Source organism: Pinus tabuliformis, chromosome 2_2 (assembly GCF_031772625.1).
Source record: "Pinus tabuliformis cultivar Carrire ecotype Pingquan chromosome 2_2, CPIR1, whole genome shotgun sequence".
Classification (NCBI taxonomy): domain Eukaryota; kingdom Viridiplantae; phylum Streptophyta; class Pinopsida; order Pinales; family Pinaceae; genus Pinus; species Pinus tabuliformis.
In genome coordinates, this window is record NC_142300.1 from 868,457,111 (window position 1) to 868,479,358 (window position 22,248).

The following is a 22,248-nucleotide window of genomic DNA, read 5'->3' on the forward strand; positions in this document are numbered from 1 at the left end:
ATCGATATTTGGAATATGGTGGGTCTTAAATCTAACATTATATTCTATAAAATCATGATTAACATTTCTTTTGTTCTCATCATGAGTTTCCTCTACTACCTTTTCGCCATTAGGAATCCTTTCTTGTAGTAGCTTTGTCCCACCTTCTTCCAAACCTTCCATGTCTTTCTTCAAATATTCCACGTCTTTCATCAAATCTACTTCTATACCATCAATATTAGCTTCCATGGCATATATAAAATTATTTATCTTAGCTTTGATCGCATTCTTCAAATCATCCAATTTTTCTTACTAGGTGTTTCTAGTTTCTTGACCCAAGTCATTATTTTTCTTTCTTTTAGGAGCTCAATATTTAAATGACTATAACTCTGTAATTTTGGATCTCCAAGTTTTGCAATTTTTTCCTGTGGAAGCTCTTTGAGTGCTCTTTCCAACCCCACAATTCTGATCAATATTGGATTCTCCAAGAAATATTTATGCCAAATCTCTCCCTATGACCTGATTATTCTCTAGTTCAGTAGAGTGAACTCATACGAAGTGCCACATGTCACTGTTTTGACCTTTGGCCCTGAAAACGATACCCAAAACCTACAGTCTATCATATTCTTGTCACTTTTTAAAAAATTTGAATTTGATGCTCAAAGAGAAAGTTATGACAATTTTCCGAAGGCCACTTATTTGATATTGAAATCTGGATCCCATAAAAACCCTAACTTCCTCAGTTCATATCTCCGAAAATATAGTCAGACAAGATCTGAAATTCAGTCATACCATAGGAGGACCCACATACCATTTGGCTAAATACCTAGCAAAGAAACTTAAACCTTTAGTAGGCAACACAAGTTCCTATGTCACAGACTCCACCCACTTCATCAATGAGATCAAACACTTAAACCTAGAACCAAATGACTTATTAGTCAGTTTTGATGTTAAGGCTCTACACACCAACATTCCCATAGAGGAAGTCATCAATGCAATCCATAAAATCACAACCTCTGACACGACCCAATTAATATAGGTTTGTCTCAAATCAACCTTCTTCAGCTTTAAAGATGAAATTTATGAACAAACCTGTGGGGTAGCCATGGGATCTCCTCTATCTCCCATCATTGTGAATCTCTTTATGGAGGACTTTGAAAACAAAGCCATTGAATCTTCCCCATTAAAACCCAAACTGTGGAAAAGATTTGTGGATGACACCTTCATTATTTGGCCCCATGGGAAAGAAAAATTAAACATGTTCTTGCAACACCTGAACAATCAATCCAATTCCATCAAGTTTACCATGGAACTGGAAGAAAATGGAAGCCTTCCATTTCTTGACATCCTAATCAATAGAAACCAGGATGGTTCCATATCTCACCAGGTATATCATAAGAAAACACACACAGAACATTACCTACATGCTAACTCTCACCACCATCCTTCTCAGAAAATTGGTGTTCTCAACACTCTAGCAACCAGAGTTGTACGTATTTCAGATCATGATCACTTTGAGAAAGAGAAAACCCATCTTATGAATGTATTCAAAAAGAATGGATACAATAAACACCAAGTGATCAAAGCCTTTATAAATGCTGAGAACCCTAAAAATAAAAATAAACAACCTATAGACGATCAAGTGAGTAAGGTTCACCTCCCCTACATATTAGGTACTACAGACAAAATTGCCTATATTCTAAAGAAAAACAACATTAAAACCACCTTTAAACCCATGAATACCATTAGCAAGTGCCTTAAATCAGTCAAAGATCTAGTTGATCCCAAATGCCACAAAGGAGTTTACATGGTTCCTTGTTCATGCGGAAAAACCTACATAGGGGAAACTGGTCGATCTATCCAAACTAGGATTCAAGAGCATGCTGCTGACATAAAACATAACCACTCAAAAACCTCAGCCCTAGCTGAACACTCATGTAAAACCAATCATCATGTATGTATTGAAAACTCCAAAGTAGTGGCCAAAATCGATCATTATCACCATAGAAAATTTAGAGAAGCTATAGAAATAGGCAAACACCCAAACAACCTCAACAGAGATGAAGGATGGAAAATAAGTGACAACTGGATTCCTACCTTAACCTCCTGATCCAACCTCTCTCCTGTAAACCCTTCACACCTATCAGCAACCTGCTTATCTCTCTCCCCGCCTCAGTCTCCATTAATCACAACATATAACTTAAAACAATCATATATAAAATTAAAAATTGATCAAAATAATCCAAAATATTTTTTTTATATATTACTATATAAAAATCTACTAATTCAATAAGAAAACACTAATATTACAAGATCCTAAAATTAATGATAAAATAAGACTAGAATCATTCACATAAAAAACAAACATTCTTAATTCCAAAAGTAAATAATAAAATAAATAATAAAATAAGACTAGAATCATTCACATAAAAAACAAACATTCTTAATTCCAAAAGTAAATAATAAAATAAAATAAATAAAAATAAACATCACTCAATTATTAAAATAAAATTGTTAATCATTAATTAACTAATCCTCTTGATACTAACATTACATGAAATCCTAAATAACATTCATAATTAAAAAAAAATAAAAATTAGTAAAATTATAGAAATCCTAATAATCCTTTCATATTATAATAAAACAAAGTAAAATTAAAATTAAGTAATATTAGTATTACTATATAAAAATCTACTAATTCAATAATAATAAAATAAAACTAGAATCATTCATTTATTAGAATAAAATAGTTAATCATTAATTAATGAAAATCTTAGATTAAATACTAATAGCCCATTAAAAAAAAAAAACATTCTTAATCCCAAAAGTAAATAATAAAATAAAATAAAATAAAATAAAATAAAATAAAAATTAACATTATTCAATTATTACAATAAAATTGTTAATTATTAATAAACTAATCCTCTTGATACTAACATTATGAGAAATCCTAAATAACATTCATAATTAAATTAATTTAATACAAACATACTTAAATGAAAATTATTAAAATTATAAAAACCCTATTATTCCTTTCATATTATAATAAAACAAAGTAAAATTAAGATTAATTAAGATTAAAAATTAAACTATGAAAATACTAACTGTAAGAAATATGTATTACAAAGTTTTATAATTACAAATTAACCTAATTTAAGACAGTTGGCTACCATCTTTCTCACTCCAACACCATCTCACACCTCTATTTATTCATTCTACAAAGATCTAGCTTACACACTTTCTGATCTATCTTGATGATGAGCCACAGTTGATGGCTCGAAATGTCGATACAAATAATTATGGATGAGATAACCCCGGAAGAAAAATCTACACAAAACACTATTCACAGAAGCCTCAAGACAATAGTTCATTAAGATTTCAGATCAAATGAGTTTTAATTTTAGCTTTTGAATCTTCGTAGAAATAATTATATGGCAAAAATTCCACGATGACCTGTTTGGAGTAGCAAAACCCTAGAATCCAAAGCTTTGATACCCAATGTTATGAAACCAGCTCACAAAATAGAAGAAGAGATAGATCAATGACTTCAAAATAAGCCTCTTTGAGGGGGTAACCTGCTTTACATTACACAATCGAAAAATTATTGGATGATACAAATGACAAGACCTCCTTTATATATATAGGAGTCTAAGGGGTCCTAATATAATCAAATCCTACATAACAATAATATTGTAGGGGCACAACAATAACAATAGTGGGCTTCTATGGGGCATAATAATAACAACATGGGGACTACATGGGCACAAAAATACAAAAAGGTGGTTGCACTAATAACAATAAGGGGCTACACTAGTGGTATCGGGACCTAATAGATTCATTATGGTACAAAGATCACTTATATATTTGTAAGAATTACCAACTCAAACAAAAGATTCTTTTGAATTGCACACCTCTCCCTTAGGAGGACACTCATGATTTAAAAAAAAATACCATATGGTCAAGAAGGAATTTTTTTGTGATGGATTTAAATTGGATATTCAGAAATTTATGGCATAATGTTTGGCTTTCCAACAAAATAAAGTTGAGACAATTAAGACCCTGGGGCTGCTACAACCTTTAGCCATTCCAAATCAGCAATGCGAGGACGTATCAATGGATTTTATCATAGGTTTACCCAAGTCTAAAGGAAAGAGTGTCATAATGGTGGTAGTTGATAGATTTACCAAGTATGCACACTTTTGTGCATTATCTCATCCTTTTAAAGCCAATCGAGTTGCTACTTTATTTATGGAAACAATTCAAAAGATCCATGGAAATCCAAAGATTATAGTAAGTGATAGAGGTGCCATTTTCACTAGAACTTTTTGGACGGAATTATTTTCTTGTCTTGGTACTCAATTAGCTCATAGCTCATGTTATCATCCTCAATCTAATGGGAAAACTGAGATAGTGAACAAATGTTTGGAAGGATATATTCCTTGCTTTGTATCTGACAAACAAACATAATGGGTCAAGTGGTTACCTCTAGCTGAATGGTGGTATAACACTTCCTTCCATACTACAACAAAGAAATCCCATTTATGGCACTTTATGGATATCATCCACCATCCATCACATCATATTTAAGAAATAATTCTAAGGTTCAAGCAGTGGAATATCATATCGAGCACGAACAACAAGTTCTCCAACTCTTAAAGGATAACCTCACTCTTGTGCAGACTCACATGAAACAATAGGCATATCAACACTGCAGTGAAATAAGTTTCGATGTAGGTGACTAGGTGTTTTTACGGCTACATCCATACAAAAAAATGTCTCACAGGCAAGCTAATAATGATAATAAATTATCACCCAAGTACTACAGTCCTTATAAGGTGTTGCAAAAGATTGGTAATACGAAATACGGATTGGAGCCGCCTTCATCTTCCCGAGTACAACTAATTTTCCATGTTTCATGCTTAAATAAGGTTATAGGTGAAAAGCTTCCGGTTCAAACAATGTTTTCAGAACTTGACGAAGAAGGAAAATCATATTTGAGCTCGAAGCAGTCATGAAAACAAGAACCCACTAGCTACAAAATGAAATAATTTCAGAGTATCTCATTAAGTGGAAGAACTTACCTGCTGAAGATTCCACATGGGAGGATGATAATTGTATACAGAATCATCTAGAACTACTCAAACATTGAGGGTAACAATTTTTTGAAGGAGAGGGGCATGTTAGGTCACTATAATACTAGTATATCCCCCTTATTGTTATTGTTGTGCCCATGTAGACCCCATATTTTTATTGGTGTGCCCCATAGAAGCCCACTATTGTTATTGTTGGTCCCTTACATTATTATTGTTATGTAGGATATAATTATATTATGACCCCTTAGATTCCTATATATACAAATAAGGTGTTTTCATTTGTATCATCCAAGAATTGTTCATTTATGTAATGTAAAGGAGGTTGCATAACATTAGGAATTTCATTGGGGTAGCATAATACGTGGGGAAATTCATAGCCTCATTTTAATGGTAGAAAAACCACTCCATGCAATACTAATAAGTGGAAATATTTTCCACTGGGGAAAGGACTAGAAGAGGGCATTTGCAGACCTAAAGAAGAGGATCAACCAAGCACCAGTTTTGGCATTCCAAAATTCGTAGTATCCCTTCAAAGTGGAGATAAATGTGAGTTGGTATGCTATGGGAGAGGTCTTCATGCATGAAGTAGGCCCTATATTCTACCATTCTAAAGTATTTCATGGGGTAGTTCTTAACCACGCTAACTATGATAAGGAAATCTATGCCTTGGTGCAAGTTGTGAAGAAGTGGAAGCACTATCTGATGGGGAAGAAGACGATAATCCACATAGATAACCAACCACTACAGTATGTGCAAGCCTAGAGTAAGATATAATAGACTAGCCATTACAATTGGTTGAGGTTTCTATAGTAGTTTCTTTTAATGATCAAGTATAAGAATGCTAGCTCAAACACGTTGGCCTACATGCTTCCAAGTCCACGTACATCAAATATTACATCTTTGGGAACTTTGAAACACGTGGAGCCATTCACCCAAGACATATACAAATATGTATATTTAGGGGATGAGGACATCAAGGAGGTGTTTGAATAATTGTGGAGCCAAAGTAATGTGCATGATGGTGACAACATTGTTTACTACCATTTCTAGGATGTGTTACTCTATAGGTTGCATAATTCATGTGTTCCTAATGGTGATTGATTGTGGTTGATCAGAGAGGCTTACACCTCTAAGGTTGCAAGGAACTTAGGTGTAAGGGAGATAGTGACCAACATGCAAAGACATGTGTATTGGTCCAAGATGCAAGAAAAAGTAGCTAAGTTCATAAGAGAATGCATGCTTTGTTATATTAGAAAGCCTAGTAACATGAAATAGGGTCTATATCATCCCTTACAAATAGCCACTCATCCATGGGATAGAATTTCGATGGACTTTGTGGGAGGTTTACCAACAACTAGGAAGGGACCTGACTACCTTTTGTTGGTATTTTATAGGTTTAGTAAGATGTGTGTTCTGATACCTAGTAAAAATACAATAAGTGGGAAAGAAATATATTTTTTTTCTTTCGACATGTTTGGGTCCACTTTGGGATACCAAGGAGCATAGTTTTAGAACATGGACACAAAAATTGAGAGGCCTATAACATTCCATCCTCAAATAGATGGAAAGACAAAAGTAGTCAACACGAATTTGGTGTATCTTTTGAGGGGTTACAATCATAAGCATCCAAAGACATGGGATCAAAATATGGTATATATACAACACTCTTATAACATATCAGTCCACAGTTCTACTGGTAAGTCGCCATTTGAAACTTGTTTCGAATATTTTCCACCTTCAACTTTAGATATTACATATGGGTAGAAAGGAGGAGTAAGGGAGGATCTTATAGGGGATTCCTTTACGGTTGAAAAAATTGTAGAAAATCCATATGAATGTAAAAGTGACACTATAGAAGTCATAGGAAAAGTACAAGACTGGGCATGATCAACACAAAATAGAGAATTTTTTCAAGGTGGGAGATAGAGTATGGTTACAGTTGAACAAGGAGAGGCTACATGGTCTTGGTAATAAAATCAAGGTTTTAAAATATGGTCCCTTTGATATAATGGAAAAGGTGAGATACAATCCCTGTAGACTCAGTCTACCTCCATACATGCACATTTACTCAATTTTCAATGTAGAGGATTTCTAACTCTAAGAGCCTTCCAAGCTAGATCAAGAAGATGAATATATCCTACTGATCCGGATTTAAGCAGGAACGCAATAGATTACAGAGATAACCATAAATACATAGATGCGATAACCATAAAAATAGAGATGCAGCGGAAATAATACTTCATTTCATTAATGGAGAATACTGAAATATGCTTACAAACAGAAATGGAAAGAAACCAGCTAGGGCGCTGGTAGCTTATCTCTGAGAAGAGATGTGGCGGCTACATGCCTCTGAACTGTTCCGAACTGTATTACAATGAGGCTCGAAGGCCTATTTATTGTTGAGAAACAATGGAAAACCCTTCACATCCCGAAACCTAACCCTAGAAGATGAAACGCCAAATTGTGGGCCCCGTTTGGGTAAATTGGTACATCAATTTCCCGGGGTCGTAACTTTGGCATACGATCTCCGTTTGATGCGTACGATAGCTCGTTAGAAAGATCTATCCGAGTACTACCACTTTGGGAAGCAACATGGGTCCATGGACCCATGTTGCCCCAGAATCCCAAAAAAACGTCGTTTAGGGCCTCAAAACGGCTCCAGAAGTTCAGGACCCGAAAAACTGCTAAAAATAGTAAACTGTGCTACAATTTAGGAAACTAAAAAGACTGAAAGAGACAGTTGTGGGGGTCCAAATGGGATAGGTGGGTGGCCACCAACATCCACTTGGATCACCTACCTTCTATAGAGGTTTTGGAACCAAACACTTAATGAAAGTAAACAAAAGATACCATTTTATAGAAGAGGTTCAGAACTACAAGAGATGAGGAACATGATGTTTGACATATTGTGTTAAAAGGAGAACTTCCAAGCAAGGATAAATGGTATGCCGCAGAGAAGGTGGAGGAAACATTTAGTAAAATATTTTAGGTACAAAAAGCCTCCCAAAATGGGGAATTGTGATTAGGATTGGATCATTGTATTTTTTTTCATCCATCTCAATGTTTTTAGAGTGGAAAAGGTAGAGGAATTAAGTCACAGGTCCTTTTTTATCGACAAGACCTAGTTGGGAAAATTGGGGTTTGAAACCATTGGAGAGAATTTTAATGTATCAAACAATGTTTTTTTGGGGTAAAACTTTGCCACTTTAGCGCTACAACTTTTTTTCTTATTATTCACACGGAGGCCTTTCAAATGACATAAGAATAACCTTAATCAAAGTTTGTATGAAAACATTATTTCATTCAAAAGTTGACCTTGCTTCTTTGTCCACCATAATTCAAGAGGATGCCATTGTAGCCCCATTACTAATGGGAAAAGAGGCTAACCACATGATCTTGATGAAGGAGACTTTAGAAGATTCCATATGGTAACTCTAGTTAAGTCTTGAAGAAGTCAAACCTGATGACTAGTAGGCTATCACGCTATGTTATAACCAAGCCACTACGAGGAAAAGGGGTTCCATTCTTTTCAAGTGTATATTGTTTCATAGATGAGAAAATTATTTGATATGGATAGGTAGAGAGCACACAGAAAAGAATTTTGTATTGTAGTAACCCATAGGCCATAATGCTTCCTTCTTTGTACTCACATCCATTTTGTATTCAGAGAAAGAGAGTAAAGCGGCCTCACCTTCCAACTAGTTTTTTCTCCTAAAAGGGTTTCCCATGTTATATCTTGTCTCAAATCCTGGTTTGCAAGTTTTTTTATTTCAATGTTCTCTATTTTATGAATAATTTTAATATGTAGGCATATGCAATAAAATGCAATTTATAGATCTAGGAATTTAAAGAGAAGTAAACCCTCATGGTGTATATTTCATATTTTAAAGTATTATCTATCAGTTTTGTTGTGATGAGCTATCTAGTAGAATATCCATGGCATTTTACGGATCAAGATGCCATAGAAAATGGTTGTTCTAATATCTCCTATTTAATTAATGTTCTCTCCTAGTTATTAATGTAGACTCATGTGCAAAGGTGTTTTAAATATTAATCTCTCCTAGTTAGTCAATATTCTCTCCGAGTGAGTAATGTACACTTATATGTAAATGTGTTTTATACATTAATCCCTGTTGATTAGTCGATTTTTTCTCTTGGTTAATAATGTAAACTCATATGTAAAGGTGTCCTAAACATTTTTTGAAGATGTTAATCTTCCCAATGCAATAAATCCCCTTCAAATAAGTAACAAGTGGAATAGAATAGAAATGTGCTTGATATTATGATTTATCAGTGTCTTAGAGGTTTGGATGGTTGGGGGGAATTTTTTTCCTTCTTCACACTACAAGGAAATGATCCTGTAGTAGTGGTTTTTGCAAAATACCCTATAAAAATAGCCCAAAAATCCATTTGTAGTAGAGTTCACTAGCAGAGTTGGGCAAGTAGATGTTTTGGCATATGTTTTTTAACATTGTGTCTACAATACACTAATGCACTGGTGCATTACTATAGTTATACACATTGGTGCTTAATAGCATATGGCGCACCGTGACAGGGTTAATTTTTATAAAAATAAAAAAATAGTAGTGAACTAATTACATAATGCACATGGGTGTGTATACTACTCGATAACACCGAAAAAGGGTTAAATTTAAAAAAAAACATTGGTCGTAAAATTCATTTTTCCCAGTCTGGTGCTATACTCTCACGAAGCCTTGGTGATAAACCCGTATACAATGCCCTGATGCATAAACAATATGGTGCACCATTGTGGGGATTTTTCATTTAAAAATAGAGGTGCACTACTTATATTATACGCATCGGTGTTGTTAATTGTATTGAAGGCTTCATTCCTTAATAGAAAATGGTGCACCATTACAGGGTTATCTTTTATACAAATAAAAATAATGGTGCATTATGTATATAAGGCACACTGGTTCGTATACTATTTGGTAGCACTAGACAAGGGTTAAATTAAAAAAAAATCATTTGCAAAAATCAATTTCACCATTTCGTTGCTATACTGACATAAATTACCTGTTCTTGCCCTTTTTATGAAATCTCTTGTGTGTAAAAACATGGTGCACCATGGAAAGTTTTTTAATTTCAAAAATATCGACGTGCTACTCATATAATAAGCATCAATTCCATTAATAGAGTTTACATCACAATGCTTAATAGACAATTATGCACCATTCGAGGTTTATTTCTTTAAAAATAAAAATAACGGTGTGCTAATTAATTCTAGAGAATCGGTGCATATACTACTTGACAGTGCTACATTAGTGTTAAATTTAAAAAATTCAGTCCTAGAATTCATTTTCACCATTCGAGTGCTATACTCCCACGAAGCCCAATACTATTACCTTTTCTGAATGACCCGATGCGTATACAACATGGTGCACCACTGTAGGGTTTTTAATTTAAAAATAATGTTGTGTTAGGTGAAACTAAAGCAAAAATGTGTATGCTACTCAATAACACTGAAGAAAGGTTAAATTAAAAAAAAAAAAAATCAGTTGTAATTTTTCTTTTCACCATTTCGGTGTTATACTTCCATGAAGCATTGATGTTATTCTTGTTTTGAAATGCCTGGGTGCATAAATAACATGGTGCACCATGGTAGGGATTTTAATTTAATAATGGCGGTGTGCTTCGTCAATAATCGGCATTGGTGTGACGGGTACTCAAGCAGACTGAAGCATGTTTTAATAAAAAAACACTTACTGACCGTAAAATTCATTTTTACCATTTGTTTTGTTGTATATCTCTCAAGACCCAGTGCTACGTTTTCCTCTATGATGCATCCTACCATTAGTGCTTCCCTTGCTTATCATACTTTTGTTCATTACTCACTATGTGCCTTTAGAATTTTGTCAAATGGTGGTCAAATTTGTCTTTTCATTTACATGGAAACGATGCCTCCCTAACAAGAAAATGTCTAGGTAATGTATCTTTTCTCACTAATTAAGTAAAAAAATGCATCGTTTATTATTTTTTCTTTTCTTTTCTGCACAGTGTGCTCAATAGCTTTAGCTCGCACCATGCATGGTGCACCTTGTAAATTTACAGGGTGCACCACAAATCAATGTGTAAAGTTAACACACCATAGTTTTTTAATATTATATGGTGTGTTTGGAAAATGGAAACAAATTGGGCCATGAAGTTCCACGGCGCACCACTTTAAAAATTATAATTTTTACAGTTGAGTGTTTAGTAAAAGTAACTTCTCCATTCATTTAGGTTTATGAAACACACTGCGTAATATTAAAAAATTATAGCTCAGTGCATTTTTTATCTTGAACATTTTGGTGTCACGTGTGTGGATGTAAAATTAACGAATCAGTGCAAAATATTATGTCGACGCACCGCATTGAAATATAAAAATAAAAAATGTTATCTATTATGTTGGGCGCCTCCCAACTTGGTCCAAGTTTTGGGTCAAAGACTCCGCATTTTGAGGAGTGTAGTGCATTCATCGCATGATGTTTTAGGGGTTTTAGGACGGGTCAAAGCCCCTTATATTGTAACGGGTATTGGGTTTTAGTCATCGTTTTCTTGGATCCATGGTATGTGGACCATGGTTTTTGTCAAAATTTAATGTATATAAGGATATGTAATAATTTGTAATCGAATGATGTCATCATAAGTGAATTGAATATCTATATTCATGTCTGTAATATGTATTTTGGGGAAGGCTCGGCAACTGAGTGTGCGGAGGCCTAGAAGAGTCTACAGTCGAGTGCACAGACCACCTACAGCTGGGTGCGTACTTCGAAGAAGAGCATGTATTGAAGATCATTATTAATAAATAAGAATTTTTGGCAAAGTGTTGTGTATCTTTTTGTGTTCATTCTTTGTTGTTGTTACTATCGTTATGCATGCTTTTTACTAAATTGTGTGAAAGAATACATGTTATACTATTTTCTGTTATTTGATGCGATAGGGGTAATTCTATAAAGTTAATAATCAACGCAAAGTTATTCATGTATGTGAAGTTGTAGGAAGGTAGAAAACACAAGTAAATACATGGACACAAAAATGCACATATCCCTCTGGTTGCATAAACCTAGTTCTGCAGCATCCCATAACTACTTCAGGTGAGACTATGATATTCTTGCAGGTCATTGTCGAAAGGGCCAGTGGTTGGGGGCGTGGACAACAAGTGGTTCCATTTCTGGGACCGGGATCTAATTAAGCGATATGTTTTGGTGCTCGTCGAAGAAAAAAATCCAACTGTGGGTAGAACATAAAGAAAGATAAAGTATGGAAAAAGAGAACATAAGCCCTTGATTATCAACTAAATACTGGTTGCAGAAGTATATCTTCGAAGAGAAATATGAATTCTTCTTTGTTTCCTTCCACATTGAATTGTACGAGTGGGTATCTAAGTTGACCGAGCATAAGACTTGTTTCAAGCATGACAAACATATGGAATGGAACCTTGAATTGATACGACAACTCAGGAATGTGAGTAACAGTATATTTAGAGCTGTTGATTACTGGATCAATAGCATTTTGGGAGGATTTATCATTGAGTTCGTGATAGACATGATCATGTCCTACAGTGAACCTGAACAATTATTTTTCAAAGGACCACAAGGTAAGTTCTTAAGATCTCTTAATCTCTGGATTAAGATGTTATTGTGTGAAAAAGGGATTCTGCGGATGCAGTCAGATTAATGTTTAGGCAAAGAGGAAATAAGCCTAAACCAGGGTCTACGCGAAGTGGAAAATGATATAGAACAGATCTGAAGAATTTTATTGAAACTAACTATATCCCCCTGTTAGGAGGATCTGAGAGTGAAGAAGAAAGAAGTAACCCTACAACCACATTACATTCCCCACCTGTCTTGAAAGCACATCAAACTTAGGAGTTGAAAAGAATTAGGACATCTTTTGGATTCCTTATCCATCCACCCCCCTTAAACCCCATAATTCCCCTACACCCCCACCCCCACCCCCTCCCCTTAGCCCCCCCCGAGAAGAAACATGGCTGATGATATTAAGTTTCCTACTTTTAGAGGTGTTAGTGTTAGTACTTTCAGCCTTCCACCAGTGATCAAATATGCTCTTACAAAGTGGTCTTAGGGTGTCAAAGTCAATTTTTTTCATTTCAGTGAGTCTTCAAGTAAAAATTTGGTCATTGGGTATTAGATCTAGGACTGCTTTCACTCCTTTCAAAGTTTTCCAAGTACTGGTCCATGTCACCCCTCAGCTTAGTGCACCATCATTAAAAGATCTGTCATCATTATTATAGGTTCCAAACTATCATTTGTAAGTGAGTGGATCATCTTATACCTTGTTGCCTTAGTTGTGTTTTTAAGGCTCATTTCCCTCTCCTAGGGTTTTGAGGGAATTTTTCTTGGTTCCATGAATCCCGTGATAAAAAAATCAACAAAACTTATATCCTAATGCTCATATACCATCCCCTACCCTTCATAGACCTTCTTAAACACTTCCCATCACTTATATCCCTCAAATTCACCATTTTCCCACAAACCCTAGCCTATTTTTACAATTTAACACTTTTTTTAGGCTAGGCCTGTGCTTTTTCCATTTTGGACTACTTACCCTCACTAAATATTTTAAATTACACTTTACCCTATTTCATAACATCCCTCCCTACCTCCAAAAATTTTCCTAAGAATTTAGAATCCCCCATCCCCTTCATTTCCCTTCATTTCTACAAATCCCCTGTTTTCCCTTCACTAAACCCTAATTTCCTCTCCCACTGAGCTAGGGTTTGCTATGGAATCAAATATATCTGAGTAGAGGAGGCATAATGGATATCAGCGGGTATGAGGCCATTTCATATCATCAACATCAGGTTTCCATCTATTATCAGTCAGATTTTTTCCTTAGAAGTTATCAAAGAAGGAATAGTCCGAGGTAACCACAAACCTAATCTTTTAGGCTTAGTTTCTTGCCAACCTATGTCCAGAGAGGGCTCTCTCTTTATAATTTAACTTTTTTTGAATAAGATTTTAGGCTAGTTCTTAGTGTTCATGATTGTTTTGTTTTGATTGGATGGTGTAATTAAGAAGACAGATGGGTAGAGCAAGTATTTAGGCCATTGGGTTATGGAGTCAATCAAGAAAGGCTTAACTGGATTTGATCTATCATTAAGGTAAGAGTGCATAGGGTAGGCTAGCACATCAAAAGCAAATCTAAAGATTTAAATGAATGAAGTAGTCCTAACTAGGGCAAAGGGAAATGAAGAATCCTTAACCTGGATTAAGATGAAGAAAGGAAGGATGATCAATAGCAAAGGGAAATGATGAATCCTTTAATATGGACCAAAGAGGGGGGGGGGGGGGTGTAAACTACTGAATTAAGTGAGCAATTAAGGATTCCCAGACCAAGGCAGTTTAGTAGAAAACATAAATAAAGCAAATAGTTGAAACAGACAACACTTAAGCAAATTTTGATGATATCATTCCTTGTTAGCTTTACATATTTTATAAGAAACACATATGAATATTTATAACATGAAGAAAATAAAATATTTAAGCATGACGAGATAATACTTATTTTTTCCAACTGTGCACAAGAATCCAGTGAAATGTCCTTAGCTTTATTTCATTTCCAGCAAAACCAGTCTAGTCCTGAGTACAATAGCTCCTTGGCTCCAAAATAAAATGTCTACAGAAATTTACTTTAATCCACCCTAATTACTTCAATTTATGAAGTATTTATACAAAAATTGATGCAAAATATCTCATAACCATATAAGAATTATTCTAGGAGACAGAAAATATCTTCAACATGAAGATAGAGACAGATGGAGAACTGTTTTCTTGTTGTCCCTTTTATTGTGACTGTGCTGGTTGTTGTAATTTGGATTTGGCTCTTTTAGTTGCTTTGTAGTTATGTTCTGGAATCACTTTCTATCTTTGACCTATTGATACTCTTTAACTATTCTGCTTTGACTTTGTATTACCCATTTTACCTGGAAGCCATGTTTTACCATGTAGATTTAATATAGTAACTTTATAGTAAATCTGTAAGTCTTGTCCACCATTCACTATCAAGTAACTTCATCCATATCATTTTTCTCTATATCTCGTCAGCTTCTGTATATTTAGAAAAATTTGGCCTGCTTGTAAACAAGTGCTTGACCTCACGCTCTATGTAAAATAGATTCTCAAGGCCATCATTTAACACCTTCCCAGTGGGCAAAGATTTCACCCCTGAAATACTAGCTCGGTTTCTGGCCAGCTTGTTTAATCTTTCAATGTAATATTCAAAGGTCATCAACTTGTCATGTATTACCATAGGACTGGGAAGTCATTTTTGTCTTAAGATGCCATACTTTGTCATAAAACTATCAATGTCTGCTTGGATGCTTTCACATATTTTCTCCAGATTAAGCATTAGGTTCCTTTTGGTAAGAACCTTTTTGATTTCTATGATTGTTTTTGTTCTGTCCTCTATTTCCAGTTCATCAAGCTGATATCTATTTTTGCTATTCAAAAATGTGATCAATTGATTGCCTTCTTCAGGTTTATTTCCCAATTCTTTTGTTATCCTGTGGATTGCTTCTGTGGCCACTTTGACTAATTCAGTCTGTTCAAAAATAACCTGAATAGAAGGCCAAACATCATTGATGGAATCAATGATGTTGGTCCAAAGAATTTCTTTCATGTCTCCCAGTGGCTCTTGCAATGTCAAGTCCTTTTCAAGGACTTTTATTCTTTCTACCATCCTTTGGTTCTTCTGAGCTTCTTCTTTCTGCTGTATTTGTGCAAGTTTACAATTGGTTTCTAAACTTGACACTTGTTCTCTAAGTTTCTTAAGCTCAGTGGCCTGGATGCTCATTTCTTCCATGGCCTTGATCAATTCTGTAGTCTTTTCTGTTGGTGTCTCTGTGCTTGTTGATGTACCTGAAACTGGTAAAGCAGTAGCTGGTGGAATTGTTGGTGCTAATGCAGTAGCCAATGTGGAGGGTACTGTTGTGGAGACTGTTGGAATTACAGTCTGAGGAGTGGTGGCCAACTCACTCTGCTTAGACTGTATCAAGTTATCCAGCTCCTTCTCGGTCTCTTTGAGTTGTTCATTAAGCTTTAGGACCAAGTCCATAAGCTCTTCCTCCTTCTTGGTTTCCATTACTTCAGCTGTCTGAGGATGATGAAGAGAAGGAATCTTGAGCTGCTTTTTCAGGGCAGCTATGTCATCATTTTTCTTCTTGATAAGCTTTTCTGCTGCTTTCACATCCTTGGGATCATGTCCCAGTTCTATGACCAAGTCTTCCAAGGACTTTATTCTGGTGTCCTTGGCCTGTGAAGAGGCCTTCTCCAACTGGAATTTTGCTGACATGTTATTTAGTGAATTCTGAAGTTGGTGGGCTGCTATTGCCTTGCTGGTCAAAGTGGAGTAGACCATTTCACCAGTTTGCTTATGTAACTCAATTTGGTCAATAGGATGGATATCCTTTGCCAATACTTCAAAATATGTTTTAAGATAATCTGCCATTGACTTGGGTTGCTGTATGGTCGGTTTCAAAAAAATCATCTGCATTTTCCCTTCTTTTATGTCAAAGGCTGACATTAGCCTTGTTTGGTTTGTTGGAGCCATTTTCAGGTAATGTGCATAACTTTGTATGTTTAGCCTCTTGTTTCTTGCCTTGATTTCTTTATATTTATCTTTGATATCTTGGCTCTGGCTAGTAGGAGCCTTGAAGGAGGATACTTCCACACTTTGTTGTCTTTCCAACTTTTGAGCCTGTGAGGTGGAAGGTTCTTCTGTACCTCCTGAAGGTGTGGTATCCATGCTTTCTGTCCTGTCTGCACCTGTAGCTCCTGCTATCTCCTCAGTATACTCCTACTCTAAAAATGGATTCGGCCTTTGTCTCTTAGCATAGGTTTGGGCAACAAGTCTACTGGAAGGAGCGACCTCCTCTCTATCTCTTTTGAGGTTCCTCTCCTCATTCAGAGAAGTCTGTAAAATAGGAGGATTTCTCATGATTTTTTCTGGCTGAGCAAGTTCCTCTAAAATCTCAGGCTGTTCTGATTCTTCTGGCTGTTCTGAAAGCTCTGGTTGCTATGAAAGCTCTAGTTGCTCTGATGGCCCTACTTTTTCTGTATGTTCATTATGTCCCTATGATTGCCTCTGAGATTGTGTTTCTCCTGGCACCTGTACAAATGAATCCTCATCAAGTCTTCTATCTAAATCTATCAATACATTATCAACAACAACCTCTGTGCTATCTCGATCTATCAAAGTTTTTTCCACCCATTCAAGCCTATTTGCATACTGTTCAATTTCAGGGATTCTATGGTGGATGTAAGGAGATAATTTATTCTTTTGTCTCCTATTACAAATGAATTCTAAGGGGTCATAATTCCATATAAAACTTTGTTTCAGTTTCAACCTTTGTAGGATTTCCTCTGCTTCCTTTCCTACTTCCCTACTATTACAAATAAATGGGCCCAGCTGATCTTTTATTCTAAGTTGGGCTTTCTTCTTAGATTTCACAAAATGCACCTCATTTGAATTGATCATTTTCCTGTAATACTCCAGAGCAAACAATCTCATGGGGAGGTCTCTAGGTAGTTTGTAGGGAGCCAACTCACATCCATAGATTCTAATTTCAGTGTGGTTTTGGTACAAGTACCAATCCCCCACTTTATAATGCTTAGAAAAATGTAGGACCCTCTTGATTTCTACACTGATTATGGGGGGAGGGCTTCCTAGTAGCATAGTTGTCACAAGGTACACAAACAGATCTATGAAATCTGTATAATAATATTGAGAGTCAAATTGATGGATTAATGAAGTCCAGAAGATCACTAATTTGGGGTTGCCTTTGGTATCAAGCTTTTGGAGGGAAATTGGAAATCTATCAACTTGATAATACAAGAATAAATTATATAGAACTGACGAATATTTAAACACTCTTTCATTTTCCAGTTTGATGAATTGGTCATGCATTTTGTCAGCAATAAACTTAGCATAGTCAAACATGATGGCTAGTGGTTGGCTAGGAGAATAGATGGACATAAAGGATATTATGATTTCATCAACAAATTCACTTGTGGTGTATCCTAACACACTAGATATCATGTCTATGATGTCTCGACCAAGGTTAGAGAATATAGTCCATAGGTAAGGGGGACAGTCCTTTGGGGTGTATTGTTCTTCTCTGATGAAGGTCTGGTATAACTAAGCAAGTCTGATTGAGGTGAGTGTAGGGTATCTGTTCAGCATATCTCCAATAGAAAAAGGAGTCAGGCTTTGGTTTGGCAGTAATTGTAGCATTTTGTTAATGGATTCAACAGTGATGGTAAATAGAACAGACTGGTCAGGGGTTCTCACTGCCCTTTGGATGCGATCATAGTTCATGTGACAGTAATGTACAATCTTTGGGAAGTTATGGACTATGGGGAACTGGTACTTGGGTAAACCTGATTCCCAAAGTCCAATGTGGTCTGCATGGTTCAGGTACTGGTCTCTGTACTTGCAGAATAGTTTCAAAGGGGATTTTGAGACAAAGGTAACTTTAATATGGAAATCTTTGTCTGCAAGTGGGAGATGATCTAAATCCCTATGAGGAGTCATAATGGGCATGATATTCAATGCAATTGGGGCATCCATCCTTGGTTCTTGTGGATTCAAGGACGAGGGCAAAGGGTTTCAGTGAAAATGGGAAGAATTGGTCTATTTCAGGGTGTTTGAGAGTCACCAGGCAACTTATCTTACTAAATTACTTAGTATTTAAAGCAATTTAGTTCAGGTTTGGCAAGAAAACAAGGTTTCTCGGTGAAATTGGGGTAAATACCTGGTTTCGGTTGTTGAACGGAGTAATGGTGATTGTGCACTGTTTGCAGGAAGCGCACGTAGTTGAAAGGTGGTCGAGAATTTCAGCAGGTTCAGTCAGTTGACGGTTGGTAGCAGGTTGATAGTTTGAACGTACTCTGTGCTTTGCATGGAAGTCAGAATGTTCTTTTTCATGATAAAACAAAAAAACTATAAGTTTTTTTGGTTTTATGTGTAAAGTCAATGACTTTGGTGATACATTGGGAAAAGGATAGTTGGCGCCAATGGGGGATGTGACGTTTTGGCGTGTAGCGGATTTGGTAAGTGAAATCCATTGCACCACTTTTTTGGGATAAGTGGTTTTGGAGGGAGGCCGCCTGATTCCATTCATCGGGTGCCACATAGTGGCGGGGTGCACAGTGAAATTGCTAACATCGGGTGGGTAAAGGTTGGCCTTCCGAGGCCGCCCGATATGAGTGTTCATTGTTGGATCCGAAGGGGTCAGATCGCACGGTGATCGGGGCGATGATTTGATCAGAGATTTGATGGAGGGGCCTGACGGGGTTCAAATGAGCAGAAGGGTTAACTAACTGGGGATTATAGAGGCTTAATGACGTCGGGGGTGATTTGATTGGTGGAACAGGTTATTAATTAATCACTGATTGATTAATTAACCCTTTTTATTCGGTGAAGGGTTATGGTTCTTAATTGGCTATTGATCGACTAATTAATCCATTTAATAATGTTTATTAATAAGGTTTATGTTTCAAACCTTGGGGCAGGATATTAACATATGGGTTTTAATAAAATATACAGGAAAGGGGTATTCTTTGGGAGTTAATATAATAAAAATCAAGAGTTAATATGAAAATGGAGGATAATGTTTTTAGCGCTAAGTATAAAATTAATTCCTTTGCAATTTGTTCTTTGCTTTTCTCATAAAATATTATAACTTAGGCTAAATGCATTTTTGCGGGTTTTTGTGGAAAAAGGGGTTTTGTATAGGGGTAATTACTTTCCCTAGGCAAATGGTGATTTCACCTTAGGAAAAGGGATTTTTAGATGAAATGAATGAATTATGGAGGGGGTGAATGTTGGTAAGCGGCTTTAGTACTTAGACCCTATAAGTTATTTGGCTGAGGGTCTGGTCCCTCTAGAAGTCAGAGAAATGCTCTGAGCCCCTTTAACTTAAGGTTTTAGGTATCCTTAACATTTCTTGTGGGAAATTAGTAAAATTAAAGGTAAAATGAATGGGGAAATTAATCATTTGACTTTATGTAACTGCTCCATTATCATCCATACTTTAGAAACTTGATGACGAAAGTAAATGATATGATCTTTAACTAATTATTCATCACAATTCTACAACCATTCAACTACTTACCCATCTACTCATCCTACCATTTTTTCTACTCTTTATTACGGTGCACTTAAGTTGGAAAACCCTTATCAAAACACTTTTCTTTTCTTTCACAATAGAAATATATCTACATCTATCCTTATTACATCCAAGGGCTCAGATTAAATAGTTGAGCTCCTTTTATTTACTCTACCTATCTACTTATTTGCTAAGATTAAACAATTTGGTCAGATTTTATTCTTTACCTCTAAGCATGAAATTCAAAACATGGAATAACCAAGATTAAACTATTTGGTTACCATGGACTATGGCATAAATAACAAATTGCACACAATCATTATTGTACAAAAAGTAAAATAGCAGTGGCATTTGGACTTGCACACTTTCATGGTCTTTTTCCTTTTTTCTTGGGGTTCATTTTCCATCTTTTTTGACCTTTTTCATTCTTTTTGTCCTTTGATTTTTTATTTTTAATTTTTTTTTATTTTTTGAATATGGAAAACATTTGCAGAAAGCAAAAGTATGTACATATTATAGATTTGTTCATTTGTCAAGAAGTCATTCGAAGGGACAACTGATTCACCACACATAAGGGCCAATTTTTCTTTAAACTGTGTTTTTGACCAATAAAATATGAATTTGACAAAAGTGAGAGAGGTTGTTGTATATCATAGAACAATGAAGAAAAACCTCCTTCATTTTTTACACAGGTGTCATGGTTTTGGAGAAATGTCAAAACTACAAGTGTCATAGTAGAGTTTTTGTACTTCAGGAGTGATTTGGGGAAAATCAAGTTTTCTCCTATCTCGATTGTCGAAATGACTTGCTTGATGATTCAAATGAAAACTATACTGTAATAGCGTTCCAATGAACTATCATGAGCTCAATTGGGAGTTGAGGAAGGCCTCCAAAAGTTTTCTGCAACAATGATCTACATTTTTGCACCCTCATTTTGCAATTTTTGACCAGTCTTGGGAGATTGCGTTTTTTATAGGTGAAATGAGCTCCAAATTGAAAACTAAAGGCAGATTTGGAAAGTATACTTGACAAGATTTCCAATGAGCTATCCCAAGCCTAATTTGGACACCGGGAAAGCCTCCAAATGTGGCCTGCAAAAAGGTGTTGCCTGTCTGTTAAGAGTGATGCACGTTTGTTAAGGCCATTGCACATTTCGTAAGCATGTTGTGCACCTATTAAGAGTGTTGTGCGTTTGCCCAGTGAGGTCCAGGGCCACTCAAAACTCAGAAAAACACCTCCAAAGTTCATAATTTTGTCACCTAAAGGCTTTCATCACATGAAACAAGTAGGTTGCTCTCTATTTTCTTTGCTCATACATTGTTTACTTGATGTATCATTGTGTTTAATTTTTCCTAAATTAAACTAAAAACCCTAACCTTAAGGCACCTATTTTCCTAGGCTCCCTATACCCTACCCCCAATTCACATCTCCTATCCCTAAAAACCCCTATCACTACTACCTCCCTGTCATCCCTTTCACATTCCAAATATCCTTCCCATCCCCTCAAAATTCCCTCTCATTACCACATACTCCCTTCATCTATATACCCCTCCATCACCTCCCTAGGGTTTTGTTTTTCACTCTAAATTATACAATGGCAAAGGTGAACATGTAGGAAGAGAAATTCCTCCATGAGAAAGAAACATATTTTGAACTTATAGACTTGGACACAATGGAGGATGAACAGAAAATTCAAATGGTCATTAAAGGTTAAGATGCTAAGATCAATGAGCTCCAAACCAATCTTGATAGGGCAAGATATGTTATTGACTTCCTAGAGAAGGAAAACAAGCAGCTGGAAACCAAACACTTCATTTATGAAGTGAAATGCATCAAAGCACAAAGAGAAGCAGAGAAGGATAAAGTATTGCTTGAAGAGACATTAGAAAAGTATGGTGAACCTGATGATGAGGAGGACCAACCTCCAAGATAGAGACCTAGGACTAGAGGGCTACAAAGAGCTCTAGAACTAGAAAGGAAAAGACAAGTTGAGCTTGCTAAACAGCTCATTATTGATGAACAATGGGAAAACATGATCAA

The 22,248-nt window shown here is 35.8% G+C and overlaps 1 protein-coding gene across 1 annotated transcript; it reads left to right on the forward strand.

The window, feature by feature from the left end:
* Positions 1-1,084: 1,084 nt before the first annotated feature.
* Positions 1,085-16,056, forward strand: LOC149195748 (uncharacterized). Its single transcript, XM_089408013.1, has 3 exons — positions 1,085-1,621; positions 12,390-12,675; positions 15,923-16,056. The coding sequence occupies exons 1-3, from the start codon at positions 1,085-1,087 to the stop codon at positions 16,054-16,056; spliced, it is 957 nt and encodes a 318-aa protein (XP_089264139.1).
* Positions 16,057-22,248: the final 6,192 nt, after the last annotated feature.